At 40.7% G+C, this 17516-nt stretch overlaps 1 protein-coding gene across 7 annotated transcripts in view; it reads left to right on the forward strand.

Annotated features, from left to right (window-relative positions):
- Positions 1-17516, forward strand: part of CFAP54 (cilia and flagella associated protein 54) — a 372444-nt gene that overhangs the window by 99064 nt on the left and 255864 nt on the right. For all 7 annotated transcript variants that reach the window (XR_016216950.1, XR_016216951.1, XM_008256922.5 and 4 more), the window contains 4 exons: positions 6734-6870; positions 9065-9212; positions 11539-11694; positions 15451-15573. Coding sequence is in view for 5 of the 7 variants with exons in the window: in XM_008256922.5 (XP_008255144.5) it covers positions 6734-6870; positions 9065-9212; positions 11539-11694; positions 15451-15573 (564 nt within the window). In the remaining 2 variants the exon portion in view is untranslated. The remainder of the gene's footprint in view (positions 1-6733; positions 6871-9064; positions 9213-11538; positions 11695-15450; positions 15574-17516) is intronic.

Genomic DNA, 17516 nt, shown 5'->3' on the forward strand with positions numbered 1-17516 from the left:
AATCAGTCTTCTCTCATCGCTTCCACTCCTCTTTCCCGCCCAGCCTGTGGCAACCATTATACTTTTAAGTTCTATGAGGCCACTGTTTCTTTGACTCTACATATGGGTGAGATAATTTAGTGCTTGTTTTTCTGTGCTTGGCTTTTATCACTTAACATAATGAGCTCCAGTTCCATCAAAGGATATATTTTTTTAAGATTTATTTTATTTATTTGAAAGACAGAGTTACAGAGAGAGGTAGAGAGAGAGAGAGAGAGAGGTCTTCCATCCACTGGTTCACTCCCCAAATGGCCGCAATGGCTGGAGTTTCACCCATCCAAAGCCAGGAGCCAGGAGTTTCTTCCAGGTCTCCCATGTGGATGCAGGGGCCCAAGAACCTGGACCATCTTCCACTGCTTTCCCAGGTCGTAGCAGAGAGCTGGATCAGAAGAGGAGCAGTCGGGGCTAGAACTGGCGCCCATATGGAATGCTAGCACTTCAGGCTAGGGCTTTAACCTGCTGCGCCACAGTGCCGGCCCCAAAAGGGTATGTTTTAACAGGAAGAACATCAGTTACAGTGTTACCAATGCTGTGTCATGTCCTCTGCTGCTATTTTCTGTGGTAAGTCTTAGACTTCCACAGTGTTTGGTGATCACTTAATCCAACTCCTTCACTTGTCAAATATAACGGACAAATGAGCCGTTGACTGGTTTGAGCTGACTCCACTGCCAAACAGCAGGCTCTAAAGAAGTCATGTAACTTTGCAGTGCCTCAGTTTCTTCATCCACCAAATATGGATGGCAGGAGAGCTCACGTCATAGAGCTATAATGAGGAGTCAGTATAATAATGCACACAAAGTGCTTAGTCTAGTATTTGGCATTTTAAAATACCGGGTTTTCAAGGCCTGTGACAGAAATCATGCCCCCTTTAATCTATCCAGTCACAATGCTCACTTTTCTTCAAATTCTGACCCACCCTTGCAGTGCCTCCTGAAAGCACCGTGGTAATTTCTACTATTGAACCTTTTTCAGATTCTCTCTAAATATTGCTCATCTGAATCTTATCGCTGCCTTAGGGTTCAACGCAAGCCCTGACTCCTCCTTGAAGTCTTTATTTCTCCTTTTCTTAATCCTCCATGGTAATTACGTTATTCTCTGTAGTTCTTCTGTCATCTCATGTGTGTTGTGCCTTGAACTGGATTCGTTTCATGGAATAGGAGACCATTTCTAAGCTTCGAAGAATCTAGCCCGGCCTCTGCCAGTGTTTGGTCTGTTGGCATGATGGCAGTTGGACGACCTCTGGGAATTGATTTTATTTGAACAAATTCCGTCTGGCTGCGAATTCATGTTCTGTCTCCTCTGTTCTATAACCCTTTTCCTTGCATTTGGTGCCCCCATATGAGGAAGGGAGCAGAGGACCCAGTCGCCGGGTAAGAGCTGTGATCCCCCACCCTTCCTCTGAACTGTCTTCTCCTTCTGAACTCCTTCCACCTCCTACTGTCTCTTCCCACCCCTTACCTTCACTTTCCTACAATCTCCTTTTTCCCTTCTGACCTGGATGGCCCTGAGAGATGCCTCTCCAGAACACTTTCTCACTCCTGCTTGCACTTGTCATTTCCTGGTGACTTCACAGCCAGAGCCTTTGCTAGAGCTCATCACTACCTGCCCACATTGGACCTAATTCTCAACCTGTCGGATTGGTAAGAGGGGTCTCTGTCGCCTCATGCCTGCTGGGGGATGCTCATGACTGTTTCATCCCCCTCCATAGGGCCTGGGGTGTTAAGTCAGTTTCTCTCACTCTCTCCTCTTAAAGGATTCAGAACTTAAGCTCTTGGTTGGGGTGATTCATTCCTAGGGATGCCCTGTGAAAGGATCCTCTTCCTCCAGATTGTATTTTGCTTAACTCATGGGTTCCAAATTTCAACTCCCCTGTGGCCAGCCTCTTAAAAGACTTGCACAAGCTGGGCCTGATGGGGAGATAAAACAGAAGCGATTAATCTACCTCTGCACTAATTTGGCATATTTTGGTCTCAGAATTCTCTAATAACTTTACAGAGAGAAATGGCAGATGGTCAGAAGTCTTCCACATCCCAGGCTTTGTCCTCCTCTAAGGTCAAATTTCCTCATTGCAAGCCCTCAGGCAGGAGAAAGGATTGGAGCCTCCTCTTGAACGCTCAACTTTCCCTTCTTCCACTCTTGCTCTTCCCTCAGGGGTGCTGCTGCCTCGGGAACAAGCCCCCGGTCTGGCTCTGAAACTGCCTCTGTCCTCTTCCTGACCCCTCCCCCTCCTCTGTCCCACCACTCTCCTCCTGGGGCGGAAAGGTAGTGTACAGGCTATCAGAATGTTTATTGCTCTGGAAGGTCAGCTCCTGGGACATTTCAAACTACTAAGACAAATGCACTGTGAAGTTCACCCTGAAGCCCCTCTCACATCTTCCTGCCCACCTTATCAGGGTCCACGCAGTGCTCTGCACCTCCCCCAACAAGCAGCTCCAGAAAGCACTCTGCCTGCTGTTCAAATGCAATGAAGCCTGACTTCAACATCCCCACCCGACCCCTGCCCTGTGAATAGGAGGGCCTACTCTCCTATTAATAAGCCCCAGAGGGTTCTTGCCTAATATTTAGAGAAGACTTCTAAATACCGGCATTAATAAATGAGGCAGCATGGTACATTTTAGGCTTTTATTTAGTGTGAAAGATACGTAGGAGAGTGAGAGCTTTATTTAAGGGAGGTAAATCTGGGTTCATACTGAGCACCAGGAGCCAGCCACTTGGAGGAGCATCTAGGCCTGGAAGCCTAAGGCCACAGGCCCTGGAGGAGGCACAGGGCTACAGCAAGCCCCCTCCTGGCAAGAGGCCAGGGAAGAAGAGAGGGTCCCAGGCTTTTAACCCAGTTCCAAAAGGGAGTGGTTAATTAATCTGATTGGCTGGTGGGCACCCAGGTGCAGCCAGGTAGGGGCATGAGGTCGCACAGGGGCGTGATGAAGGTATCAGGGCGTGAGGTCACACAGGGGCGTGGCAAAGGCGTGGTCTTCCAACTCACAAACCTAATGGATTTTAAACTGTATGCCTGCCTACTTCACTAAGAATGCCACATGCCTAGCCTTCTCTCTTATCCCCTGCCGTTTCTAGTGGCAGCCAAAATCTCTTTGCTTATAACTGAAATTGTTTTGTTGTTTTCTCCTGTAATATATTATATGTGCATACATGTTGTAGGTCTACATGGGAAAATTTATTAACAGCTCTGTTTTAATTGGCTTACACTTGTGTTAGACATTCAACAAATATTTCCAACTACATGCATTCTTAAAACTTACAGAAGGCATTGGACCTTTTGGTAAATGTTTTTGTAGGTTACTTGATAGTTAAAATTGTTTACTAAGTTTTCTCTTGATAATGAGCAATCTGGGAAGCCTTATTTCTCTATTCTCTTCAAGATGGAAAACTCATTCTGTTCTGAAGAACTCTCCATCAGGACGTACAGTTTGACCTTTAGACCTTATATAAGACAGTTTGGATAAGGTGGTCATAATGTTTGATCTTACATAGAAGGGCATAGCTTTCCGCATGGGCATCATCTTATCTCACATGAAGAAGATTGTCATGCCTGTGACCACAGATTTCTAGCTCAGGCCCCCACGATTAGGGGCGGAATTGAGCGGCCCTTTGGCTGACTCAAGGCTTCCTCTGTATTCTACTTTAACAGAGACCAGGAGAAAGGGGAGTGAGGCAGCAGGAGCAATGTAGGGATAGGAGGCAGGCCAATTATGGCTGCTTTACAGGATGATCTGCCACCACGGAGACCCAACAAGGCCAGTCCACCCCCAAATGGCATCTGCTTTTGATATAAGGAGCTGGGGCATTGGCCAAGCAGCTGTCAGCTCTGTCAGCACTGCCAAGAGCCAGGCCAATGGAAACGGAACTGCTCTAGGGGTTAAGGCCTACTGAGTCAGAACTGCAGACCCTGTCGGCCCCAAGCTGAAAAAGCCCTCCGCTCTGCCCAGCTTCCAAGTCCCCACCATCACCAGGGGGACAGCCAGGGTCACTAACAATCCGTGCAGGGCTGCGGACTTGCTTCTAGAGATGCCACCTGTTTGATACTGACATCCTATTCAGGCCAGCCTTCCTTCCAAGCCAGTTAGGTAATAGAAGTCAACAGGGTGTCTTTCCTGAGGGGGTTCACACCTTCCTTATGTCTCATCTAGTACTACATGTAAAGAGATAGATAGGTCTGGACCTCATATCTACCTGGCCAGGCCTTAACATCCATGTGATTGTTATCAAACACCTCCTGTCAGTTTCTGTTTGCCTGTCAATGGAAAAACAACACCCTCCTGGTTTGAACAGCACCTTTCTTAGGTTCTCTAACAACTCTTTCCTTAGTTTTGGAAACAAAACAGGAGCATTCTTTCCTTATGGCAACCAGGCATACATCTGTCTCTCTGCTAACTGGACAGGATTCTTTTTTTTTTTTTCCTACTTTTCCCTCTGTCCTCCTCATTTTGGCCATTTTTTTCCATCATGGGCAATGTCTCTAATATCTCCTTTTATCCTTGTAATCATAGTGCTCCTATTTCTGCCATGTATAATTAACTTATTCCAAAAGTTCTTGCAGGAATGAATGACTGCTATATCCCAAGCCATCATGCAGGAACAACACAACACTGCTCTTCAATCAATCCAATCCAGAGTATAGATACCCCGCCCCTCATCAGTGCCCCATATCAGATAGAATTAAAAAAGAGAGAATGTTCCAACATGGGAAGCAGTCCACACACAGACCCATAGAATGACAGTCGCTTTAAGTAACACTCTGACCTCAGAATCAGCTCTTAAGTCTTCCTGGTCTGGCTGAAAAGCCGTTAAGAACATTTTAGGCATGGAAAGCTAGGACACTGTGGCAAAAAATGTTCTTCATGAAGGATCTCTCTAAGTGGGACTCCAGTGGAAAGAAGTGGCCATGAAAGAAGGATGTACTTCTCTCTAAAGGAAAGAACTTCCACTTTGCTTATGGTGTTGTCCAAATACTGACAGAGTTTGTGGACTTAAAGGGCTTCCATAGCCTAGGCAGCTCAAGTCAAGAGCCTCAGGTGGTCACTGATGTCATACATAAGAGTGTTAATTGTTAAATTAACAACAGGAGTCACTGTGCACTAACTCCCCATGCAAGACCTCTGTCCTCAATGAGTTATGAGAGTTAATTGTAAAACTAGTTCTCAGATTGTTTTTGAGTGTGTGCATGTTTGTGCAAATAGTTGAAATCTTTACCTAGCATAGAGTTGGTCTTCTGTGTACAAAGTTAATTGAAAATGAATCTTAATGGAGAATGGGACTGGGAAGGGGAGAGGGAAGAGGAGGACAGGTGGGAGTGTGGGTGGAAGGGCGGGTTTGGTGGGAAGAATAACTATATTCCTAAAGTTGTACTTATGAAATTTGTATTTCTTAAAAATTTTTAAAAAAAGAAACCAGCACCCCATCTCTTTATCTATACTGAGAGTCAGGACTGATGGAACAAGGACATAAACCTCAGCCATTTTAGGTTCTTGTAACCCTTGCCTTCTTTCAAAAGACCAGTTCCGTCTCACACCCTGTATTGTTCTCCACCACAGCCCCTGCATTCTTCCTCATGTTTGGAAAACTGGGCCAAACTTGAGGAGCCAGGATGGAGAAGCTCATCTCTGCCTACTGCTCCCCACCCCCACCCCAGCCCACCTAAGATATAAAAAGGCCCCCAGCCTGCTGGGGCCTGGGCCTTTGACAAATGCATGGTCTGTGAGCATGATGGCAGCTGGTTGACCTCTGTGAGTTTATTTTCTTTGAAAAAATTTGGTCTGGCTGTGGGGAAAAAAAAAGTAGAATCTACCCCTCTAGTGCTTGGCACCATGTAGACACTGCATAAAAGCTCACTAGTCGGTTGATTATGGGTACCCATTTGGCAGATTTGAACAGTTCTGGCTCTGTAAGTTATTTATTCCCTTCAGTGGAAAATAGTCATTTACATATTTAGTTTGGTGAATTAATTTTTCTTTATCCCCTACCTGCTTCCATAAAGGATTCAAAACAGCACACAGCTCATTTGGTGAGATTTTGAATTGTTCTACATATACTTAAATAGAATGATTTTTAGAACCATCTTAGAAGAAGTATATTCAACCAAAAAAATAGACGTCAATGATTTTTTTTTTTTCCTTTGGAACTTCTAGCCCTCACCAATGAAATAACTGATCTTTCCTAATGTTAAATTTGTTAAAACAAATCATGGCTTCTTGGAAAGTGTGTGTTTTATTCTTTACTCTTTTCAGCTGTGAACCCTTTGTTGCATAAAAGCTCTGAAAGTGTCAGTCAGAACCAGAAAAGAATAAAGTGTATTTCATATATTGGGTTTGGGAAATCTGATTGTTTCTCTTGGAACAGATTGTTCATTATAACAGTATCTATAATAAATGGAGTGCACTGCCGAGTTAGATGAAAATGAAATTAATTTGGCTCAGATGTGATCTTTGTTTTGCTTATGAGGATTTGAAACATCCTTACAGAGTTTCAAATTTCCATGCAATTTAGAAATAAAAGAGATTTCAAAATGTGTCTGTCTCCCTTGCCAGTGGCCGTCATTCCCTTACTATGGTATGTTGGACAGAACAGCAAATATAAATAACTCTAAAGGAAATCAGCATGTGATAGGACTTTATTGAAACATTTGCTGAAGATATAACATATCATAAGTAAAAATAAGTTAACGTGCTTTTGGTTGCAGGTTGCCTATCAGGTTGGTAACTACGACTTGGCTAAGAGAGTTTTCTCACCAGTTTGGGATTTCTTTGTTGCTTCCCCACCTCAGGATGAACAGTCCGTTGTTTGCTTAAGCAGTATAATGACTGTTAACCAGAGAAGGTAATTAGAACTATTATCTTAAAATATTAATTTGCTTGCTCAGAATATTGAGGTTGAATGTGAAGCCTAGAATGTTTTTACTTTTCATGTTAAGGCAGTCTATGTAAGATTGTTTCTAGTGAGAACTGTAATAAGGGTATATATTCAAAGATCTTGGGTTCTTGTTAGAAGCCTCTATGCTAGAATATAAGAAAAGTGGTTATGCATATGGATGAAGGTTTTGGAGTGAAAGTGCTAAATTATAATTAAAAGTAATATTAGTTGTGCCAGAAAACACAAATGTGCACAGAGGACTTTTGTGGTAGAGGAAGCTCAGGTTGAGGTTAAAGTTAGGGTCTGATGGGTAGACCGTTAGAATAGGAAGGGTTTTCCTTTTCTGGAAGAGGCTTGCAGAGTTAGGTCATCAGCAACTGCAAACAGACTGAAAAGCCATTGTAAGCCATAGGCCATCTTTTGCCTCAACAGTCATTTTCCCTTGAAGGGACAGAGTTTAAGAACATCCCCAGAAATGAGCACTCAGGCTGTCTCAACAAGTTCGGAAACAAGAATCTCCCTCACTTGTTTGTTAATGCTTGAATTCCTTTAATAGGAAGCAAAACTCTTCATTCCTCAAAGACAGTGTGCTTAAAAATGCAAATGTTGGTGGAAGCAAGGCATTGATAAGGCTTATTTATATTATGTTCGCTTAATTACACATTAAAAGTATAATTCCATTCGATTAAACAAGTATAGATGATATTTTCCATGTACAAGGATGCTAGGTGCTATGGGAGAAGGATTTGAAATGTACTTTGGAAGGAGATGAGTTAGATTTTATATAACTGTGAGGATAAAAGAGAAGGGGTGGTCAGGCATTGTGGCACAGTGAGCTAAGCTGCCATGTACAATACTGGCATCCCATCCTGGAGTGCCAGTTTGAGCCCTGCTTCCCTGCTTCCAATCCAGCTCCCTGCTGATGAACTTGGGAAAGCAGTGGAGGATGGCCCAAGTACTTGGTCTTCTGCCACTCAGGTGGGAGCTTTGGACCAGCTCCAGCCATGAAGGCCATTTGAGGAGTGAACCGCAGATGGAAGAGATCTCTCTCTCTCTCTGCCTTTCAAATAAGTAAAATCTTAAATAAAGAAGTGAAAGATGATTGAGATTTTTAATGTTAACTGATTGAGAAGTCCTTTGCATTTACAAGGAGATATGAGAGATTGAACAAATTTTTGAGGAATATAATTTGATTGGAGACATTTTGAGCTTGGTTTTCCAGGTTTGCTTTTCCAGAGAAGATGGACCTGAAGCTTAGGAGGGAGTTTGTCACCAACTAAGATTAAGGGCAGGAAAGGCAATACTGGAAAAAATGAAAGAAGATTGAAGGTTTCATAGCTTTGCCAATGTCTGGCTCTGTTGATTGCAGTTTAGAAAAGATAATCAGGGGCTGGTGCCGTGGCTTAGTTGGTCAATCCTCCGCCTGCAGCACCGGCATCACATATGAGTGCCGGGTTCTAGTCCTGATTGCTCCTCTTCTAGTCCAGCTCTCTGCTGTGGCCCAGGAGGGCAGTGGAGGATGGCCCAGGTGCTTGGGCCCTGCACCCGCATGGGAGACCAGGAGGAAGCACCTGGCTCTTGGCTTCAGATCGGCGCAGCTTAGGCTGTAGTGGCCATTTGGGGGGTGTACCAACGGAAGGAAGACCTTTCTCTGTCTCTCTCTCACTGTCTAACTCTGTCAAAAAAAAAAAAAAAAAAGAAACGATAATTAGAAATAATCCAGGAATTATCAAGTCAGTTAGTCTTTCCCTCTCTTGTTCTCTCTCCCTCGTTTTTTCTCTCTTTCCTTGTCTGAATTTGCTACAAATGACCCTCATTTTCAGAAATTTCATTAATTGAAATATTAGGGCTATTTCCCAACCTTTTGAACATCTACAGTTATTTCATTATATTGAAACAAAAAATCTTTATATATGAGAACTTTGCCATGAGTTATTTTTATATATCCACGACATAATATTTCAGTAGTTTAATTTTCTTAGTTATGAACTTTGTTAAGGATAGTCCTTAAACAGCTGTACAAGCATAGCTGCTCCACACATTTATTTTTTTTGACATCTTGGATCATTGCAGTTACTGAGCATAATCAATCTAAAAGACAAGTTTACATGCTAAATCATTTTGTATTTCTATCTGTGACATCATTTATTTCTTTCTTCAGGTTGCATTCAGGTGTTTTGGCGGAAAATTCTTCAATTCTCTTGTACCTTTTTCTGAGAAATATTTTTGTGACAAGTGACATTAAAATTAAAGAAGAAAATATTTTCTGTGATAATATTAAAGGCAATGAGATTTTCCCTTCTCAACAAGTAAGTGAATTAAAGTGACTAAAAACATGTCAGTTTTACTATATTTGCTTCTTGATGTTTCAAGGTCATGTTCTTTTGGGATTGCTTATCCTGTCTATACATGGACTGAGAGGCCATTATATGACTATACTGCTTTATTTGAAATTCTATAAAAGTTTCACAGGCTGAAGTTATTCTTTTTTTCTCTTCTTTCCAATTTATTTTTTTCTCCCTGTTTACAAGTCACATATATTTCAGACATCCAAACCTGTATGATGTCAAAAGCAAAATCCTTTGTAATACTTTACCTCTAAGAGTACTACAAATTCATTTTCATATGATTTTTCTAATTAAAAAATACATAGACAAATATGCTATTATTATTATTATTGTCTAAAATGAGGCCACAGTCAACTTGCTTTACAGCTTGCCTTTTTAATATACTTTATAATATATGGAAATATTTTCACACTGTATACATTAATCTTTTACATTATTTTTCATTACAATATTGCATTCCTGTTTAGAGGCAATTTTTTTTTTAATTTATTTGACAGAGTTAGACATTCAGTGAGAGACAGAGAGAAAGGTCTTCCTTCTGTTGGTTCACCCCCCAAATGGCTGCCATGGCCGGGGCTACGCCGATCCAAAGCCAGGAGCCAGGTGCTTCTTCCTGGTCTCCCATGCGGGTGCAGGCCCAAGCACCTGGGCCATCCTCCACTGCCCTCCTGGGCCACAGCAGAGAGTTGGACTGGAAGAGGAGAAACCGGGACTAGAACCAGGCGCTCATATGGGATGCCAGTGCCGCAGGTGGAGGATTAACCAAGTGAGCCACGGCGCCGGCCCCTGGAGGCAGTAATTTAACCTATCTACTACTGATGGTTTCTCAGGGTCCTTTCTATGTATTTCTGCAATTCCATAATACTCTTATTTTTTAAAAAAGATTTATTTATATATTTGAAAGGTAGAGTGACATTGAGAGATCTCCTATTTGCTGGTTCACTCTCCAAAAGGCCACAATGGCTGGGGCTGTTTCAGGCTGGAGCCAGAAGCCTTGACCTCAGTACATGTCTCTCATGTGCGTGGCATAGGCCAAAACACTTGAATTATTATCTGCCACTTTCTCAGGCTCATTAGCAGGGAGCTGGATCTGAAGTGGAGCAAGCAGGACTCAAATCGTTGTTCTGATATGGGATGCCTGTGTTGTAGGCTACATCTTAGCTCACTGCACCAGAATGCCTGCTCCCTTCCCCATATACTTATGTTAGTAATGATCCTACATTATTCTTTTATTTCAGTTTGAAATTTGCTTTCCTTTATTCTCTTAGCTTTTTTATGCACCCTAGATATGGAGGCTTTACCCATCCTTTTATTTTATAGTTGCATTTTTCTAGCCATCTGTTAATTAACTAGTTAATTAACTGGTAAATTGTTATATGAGATCATGCCAGTTTGGGGAAAAATAGAAGAGAGAAACAAATGACCCTTGGCACAAGACAAATCCATCGTCATAGCAAACACAAACGCACACAACTGTCAGCCTTTTCTGTCATGCTGCATCCAGTTTCTTCTTTTCCAGTCTGAAAATAAAAATAACTTTCAAGTACTCTAAGGAATTCCAGAATTCTAGACTACTATTCATTTTTAAAAAATTAGTTAATTTATTTGAGAGATAATCTGAGATGGACAGAATATCTGATTGTCTGAGCCACAGAGACCTTCCCTCTGCTGGTTCACTCCCTATATGACCATAATTGTCTGAGGCTGGGGCAGGTGGAAGCCAGGAGTCAGGAGCCAGACTGGAACATAAGCACACCCAACATGGGATATTTTGTCCCAGTCATCTTTTTTTTTTTTGACAGATAGAGTTAGACAGTGAGAGAGAGATAGAGAGAAAGGTCTTCCTTCTGTTGGTTCACCCCCCAAATGGCTGCCATGGCTGGAGCTATGCTGATCCAAAGCCAGTAGCCAGGTGCTTCCTCCTGGTCTCCTATGTGGGTGCAGGGGTCCAAGCACCTGGGCCATCCTCCACTGCCTTCCTGGGCCACAGCAGAGAGCTGGACTGGAAGAGGAGTGACTGGGATTTTTTCTAAAATTAAAATGTAGCCAAGATTTTACCTTACCAATAAAAAAAGATTAGTTCCTCTTTTGTTATTAGTATACTTGTATTATTTTACAAAAAAGTCTGAAGTTTAGTTAGAGTTGTTTCTGAATTTAGATTTTCTTCAGACTAACATTCATGTTGTTCTGAAGCCACAAGGATATATTTCCTACTCTTTTTTTGTCCTTAAAAATGAGTAAATTAGCAGCGGGGGTCCAATTTGAGTAACAATTCATGTCTTTACAGATGGCTAGAGTGATTGAATGTGAGAGAATATTAGTGGCCTTGGAAATTAGCACCTTCCTAAATGATTCCAGTTACACCCTTCAATCTGTGACTCAATGTTATGGCCTCCTTGCTCCTATAATCTATCACAATATTGTGTTGGTACCTGTTGTACAGGTAAGGATAATCCCCATGGTTCCATGAAGATTTTTTTTTGAGCAAAGATAACTCAAAGATTCCTTTTGGAAAAGAAAAGCAATGTATCTTTTGTAAAGTATAAGTAGGTCAAGAATAAGCATTATGAAATTTTAAGAATTAACTGAAAAATATTTAAAAATTATGTCTAGGCAAATGTAAGTAAGGATATAAAATATGCTTCTTTGACCATATTCAGCCCTGTTGCTGTCCATTCTTAAATACTGACAATATACTTTTCTGGGTTTTTAAGGTTAATTCAATTTTATGTTCATAGAATGTTAGAAATTATAGTATATATTCAAAGTATTTTGTTAAAGCTGTCAAAAGGGGAAAAATATCAATGACCCAAGAAAAAATATTTGATGTCTTGGTACTGGAGGAATTACAGTTCATGAAAAAATGGTAGGTAAGACCTGGCTGAGGGATTATATTAGTTATCTAATATGCTTCCTAACAAATTGCTGTAAATTTAGTGACTTCAAAAAAATACCTATTCACTGTCTCATGGTTTCTATGGGTCTTGGATTTAGGATCTTATCAGACAGAAATCTGAGTGTTGGTCAGGGCTGTGATTTCATCTGAGTCTTGAGGTCCTTTTCCAAACTCACTGGCTGAGGTGGTATTTCCATTTACTGGGAAATAAATGGTGAAACACCTAGATATTTGTCTGAAAAAAAGTAGTTTGATCCCTATTCGTGCATATCCAAAAAGTTCAGTTGCATTAAGGACTTACATGTAAATATTTAGGACTTAAACATAAAATAAAACAAAATATTTTAGGAAAAAAAATGCCAAGAGGATTTGGGATTTGGAAGAAGCAGAACTCGTTCAGAACAAGAAACCTCTATGGGACAAAAGGGACCATAACAAAGATAATAGAGAGCTTATGGGTTTGGATTTCTCCAAAGCCAACAAAGAGTGTGTGTGTGTGTGTGTGTGTGTGTAATATATATAACATATATATCTTATATACAATATATAACTCTCTCTCTATATATATATAAAACACAAAAGCCTTGCAGATTGATAAGCCCTCATAGAAGACCAAATCTAAGTGACCTAGAGACATAAAAAAATGCACAGACTTGGAATAGTCATAAAAGTGACAAGATAATATCTACAACTCCCATTGCTGGTGAAAATGTAAGACAAAGGCATTGTCCTACATTGATGGGAGAAATGTGAATTCTTAAATGCTTTTGGATTTTGTTAAAGCAATCTTAATTTTAATTAAAGTAAATCTAATTTTAAATAGTATTAAAAACAAATATATCTGACAATAATCAATCTCCTAATAATTTATCCCACAGAATAAGATTTTAATAAAATTAAAAATACATTTACCTGTCATAGCAATCTTTTATTAGTAATTTATCCAAAAGAACAAAATCACCAGTTAGCAAAATGCTATTTCTTTTTCTGCTCCTTGGTTTTTGGATCTTTGTGTTCCACCTGCTGGGGACACAAAGCCATATAATGCTTACTGATTTAAAGAGCATACTGGGTCCTGGAGGACAGTGCCTCACTTTTACTGGTTGTCATCTTAAAGCTGTTTGCCTCAGTGTTTACCCTGGTTTTCTTGATGGTTTCAAATAAGCTGGAGATAAAGAGATGAAATAGTACTGCCAGAAAATAAAACAAGTGTAAAACTGTGAATTAAGATGTACTAGAAATGGTTGAATGAATTATGATTGAGCCATACAAAATAATATTATGCAGCCATTAGAAGTAATGAATCAGGGCCCTGGTGCCGTGGCTCACTAGGCTAATCCTCCGCCTGCGGTGCCGGCATCCCATATGGGTGCCGGATTCTGTCCCGGTTGCTCCTCTTCCAGTCCAGCTCTCTGCTGTGGCCCGGGAGTACAGTGGAGGATGGCCCAAGTGCTTGGGCCCTGCACCCCATGGGAGACCAGGAGAAGCACCTGGCTCCTGGCTTTGGATCAGCGTGGCGTGGCGCGGCTCGCCGGCCATAGCAGCCATATAGGGGGTGAACCAACGGAAGGAAGACCTTTGTCTCTGTCTCTCTCTCACAGTCTAACTCTATCTGTCAAAAAAAAAAAAAAAAAAAAAAAAAAAAGAAAAAGAAGTAATGAATCAGAACTATGCCTATAGACTTGGGGGGAATTTTCACAAGACAGTTGAAGGGGAAAAGCAAAGTTCAGAAAAGTGTGTATAAATCCCATTTTATAAAATAGTGATATTCCTTTTGTCTTAGACTTGTGTATTTATATATATGTATATGATAATATGAGCTTTAAGAAAATAACTAGGCTGTTAACATGATTTGGGATAGTGGAAGTTGATCTTTAAAAAGTTTTAAAAAATATTTATCTGAGTACTGTAATAGTGGTAATGTTAGAATGGTAGCTTGAAGCAATTAACATGCCTCAAAAGAACTAACATGCAAATATTAATTTTTCCTTTGGGATAATATGAATGGTGAATAGATTGCTACAATTTGAACTGTATTTTTTCTGACAGTAATATTGCTCAGAACCATGCAACAGTACTGAAAACTAAACTTAATTTTCTAACTCTTGATCAAATTTAGAGTCATATGGTCGGAAGCAAGGAAAGTAGAAAATAATCACCAATATTTGTTTATTTCATGTGATATAAATATTTGGTTTAATTAATGAACTTTTCATTTATTTGGAAGGTGGAGAGAGACAAATAGACAGACAGACAGAAAGAGAGGTTTTCTACCCTCTGATTCACTACCCAACTGCCTGCAACAACTGTGGCTGGGCTAGACTGAAGCCAGGATCCTGGAACTCAATCTGAGTCTACCAAGTGGGTGGCAGGCACCCAAGTATTTGAACTACTGTCAGGGTGAACCCTGTCGGGGTGCACATTAGCAGGAAGCTGGATCAGAAGCAGAGGAAAGCAAACTCAAACCACATGCTTCAGTATAGGATACATGTGTTCCAAGTGGTGTCTTAACTGCTTTGTCCAGTGCCTGCCTGTCATTTTATTTTTTAAGATTTTATTTATTTATTCAAAAGGTAGAATTCTAGACAGAGAGAGGGAAGGAGAGACAGAGAGAAAGGTCTTCCATCTGCTGGTTCACTCCCACAATGGCCACAACAGCTGGAACTGGGACCATCCAAAGCCAGGAGCCTGGAGCTTCATCTAGGTCTCCCACATGGGTGCAGGAGTCCAAACACTTGGGCCATATTCTACTGCTTTCCCAGGCCATAGCAGCGAGCTGGATTGGAAGAGGAGTGGCTTGGACACAAACCAGCACACATATGGCATTCAGATGCCACAGGCTAAGGCTTAGCCTACTATGCCACAGCACTGGCCCCTGTCATTTTATTTTTATGGGAAACTATTATTTAAAGTATGAGAGTCACTATATAATATTTAATATACCACATAATCCTTCATATAGTTTTTCAGGGACCGCTTAAGCCTGGATGTGATAGTTTCTTGTATACATGGAACTCTCTACCTGTATCTTTTATGATATTGTCAAAAATGTTCTTTCTTTTGTAGTTCTTTACATACATGTTTAATATATTTCTTTTATCCTATTCAATAATTTTTAAATTTCTTTAAGTGAAAGATACATCTGAAAATTGAATATATCAATTTTATCCCAGGATACATTGTTTATATATAATAAGCAATTTATCAATAATTATTGATAACAAAAAATTTTATGGTTAACACATCATTTGACTAAAACAAAAATAATTTTAAAACAAAAATCATTGTGCTTCTGTTTTTTAGATCTTGATAAAGTGTATGTTGGTTTTGCAAGGACTACCAAATATTGGTCACTCGAAGAAACATCTTTTGAGTTTTGAAAGTGTACAGCACATGATAGCTTGTTGTATCTTCTATATAACAAAGGTATTTATCTCATTCTTTGCTTAATGTCATGAAATTTAGAAACAATATTGATTTAGAAAGCAAGACTAGTTTTAGCCACCATAATTAGAACACATTTAAAAATAGCACCCCAAAAGCATATTTAGAACAAAAACAAATGTAAAACTGGAACACTGCAGAATAATAATCCATTTTTGGACTTTTTGATGAAATTGTAGTGCTTCACAAAACTAACACTTAATGTTAGTGAAACACCATTTGTATGTTTTATAGATATTTTGTATGGTCATGCATATTAGTTACAAAAATCTAAAGCATTAGTTACATATTTATTATACTGGGGCCAGCCTGTGTGTCATCACATCAGGTTGTGATCTTACTGGACTCTGCAGGCAGACCTGCCAGAAGTATCTTCCCAGGAGTTGAGTTCTAGTAGTGAGGCTTAGAAGTTATGACCAAACAGCTGAGTTATGATTTAAGAGTCTGTCTCCCAAAGAGAAGTGTGATAATATCATGAAATCAGAATATTAAAAATGGTATTAGATCTCAGGGAAAGGGCAGAGTAGGCAGAGTCTAAGGCTGATTCTGACATCGCTGTGTAGGTTCCTGAATTCAACGGAGGACAAACTATAGAGATAAGTTCAGACTGTACCCATCAAAAGTGATGTATCTAGCAGAAGAAGGCAAATGTGTGGTCAGGCCGGAGCCGCGGCTCAATAGGCTAATCCTCCGCCTGCGGTGCCGGCACACCGGGTTCTAGTCCCGGTCGGGGCGCCGGATTCTGTCCCGGTTGCCCCTCTTCCAGTCCAGCTCTCTGCTGTGGCCCGGGAGTGCAGTGGAGGATGGCCCAAGTGCTTGGGCCCTGCACCCCATGGGAGACCAGGAGAAGCACCTGGTTCCTGCCATCGGATCAGCGCGGTGCGCTGGCCGCAGCGCACCAGCTGCAGCGGCCACTGGGGGGTGAACCAACGGAAGGAAGACCTTTCTCTCTGTCTCTCTCTCTCTCACTGTCTAACTCTGCCTGTCCAAAAAAAAAAAAAAAAAAAAAAAAAAAAAAAAAAGTGTGCTCAGAATATAAACTGGATTTTCTTTTTTATTTCACTCCTTCATTCAACAAATATTTATTGAATACCTTTCTGGATTAGGTACCATGTTGGGCACTTGATAAATAATTAGAAAGAAGCTCATAATAGCTGTTGGAGAAGAAGAATGAGTCATAGATGACATCCAGATTTCTAGCTTGGGTGATGAATGGGTGGTACTGATGTAGGCAGGGATGCATAAAGATCACTGAGGGTGGAAAATCTGGGAAACCGTCTCCTTGAAGAAGAGTCTTAGCTATGTTTGAGCAAGAGTTGAAAACTCAAATACCTGCTGAGAACAAACAGGTAAAATAATTTGTGAATTGATTGAATGTGAGACAAAGTTTGTTGCATCCTGAACCAAACTGGAGAGTCGATACCCTGTCTATGGGCATTAAAGTTCATTAAACAATGAGAACAACAAGAGCAACTGCAGCAGCACAACACTGTCTCATAGAACTCACGGTTTAGTGGAGGATATAAAGCAAACACACATATAAAGTATAAGTCCATGAAGTTTGAAGCAAAAAGAAAGCAGTTAATCAAGAGAGATTCTTGGGACTTGGCCTATTTTGGATGGGATAACCTTGCATGAAAGGAGGAATAGATCTAAGATGGAGTAGGAGCAGCTTTGTAAGCAGAAGGCATAAGGATTATGTGAGCAAATGTTCTTAGTAGAGATACATGGCTGAACACCACAGAGTGGTGAAATTTACTTCTCACTGTTCTGGGTCCACAGAGTTTGATGTCTGAGTGCCAGCATCTAGTGAGGGTTCCCTTGCTGCCTTCCTAACAAGGCAGAGGGCATAAACTGCTGAGAGTGAGGGAATGTGTAAGCTCTTATCTCTTCTCTTTTTAGAAACCAACTAATACCATCGTGAG

This window comes from Oryctolagus cuniculus, chromosome 11 (genome assembly GCF_051225735.1).
Source record: "Oryctolagus cuniculus isolate XC-2025 breed Fujian yellow rabbit chromosome 11, ASM5122573v1, whole genome shotgun sequence".
NCBI lineage: Eukaryota > Metazoa > Chordata > Mammalia > Lagomorpha > Leporidae > Oryctolagus > Oryctolagus cuniculus.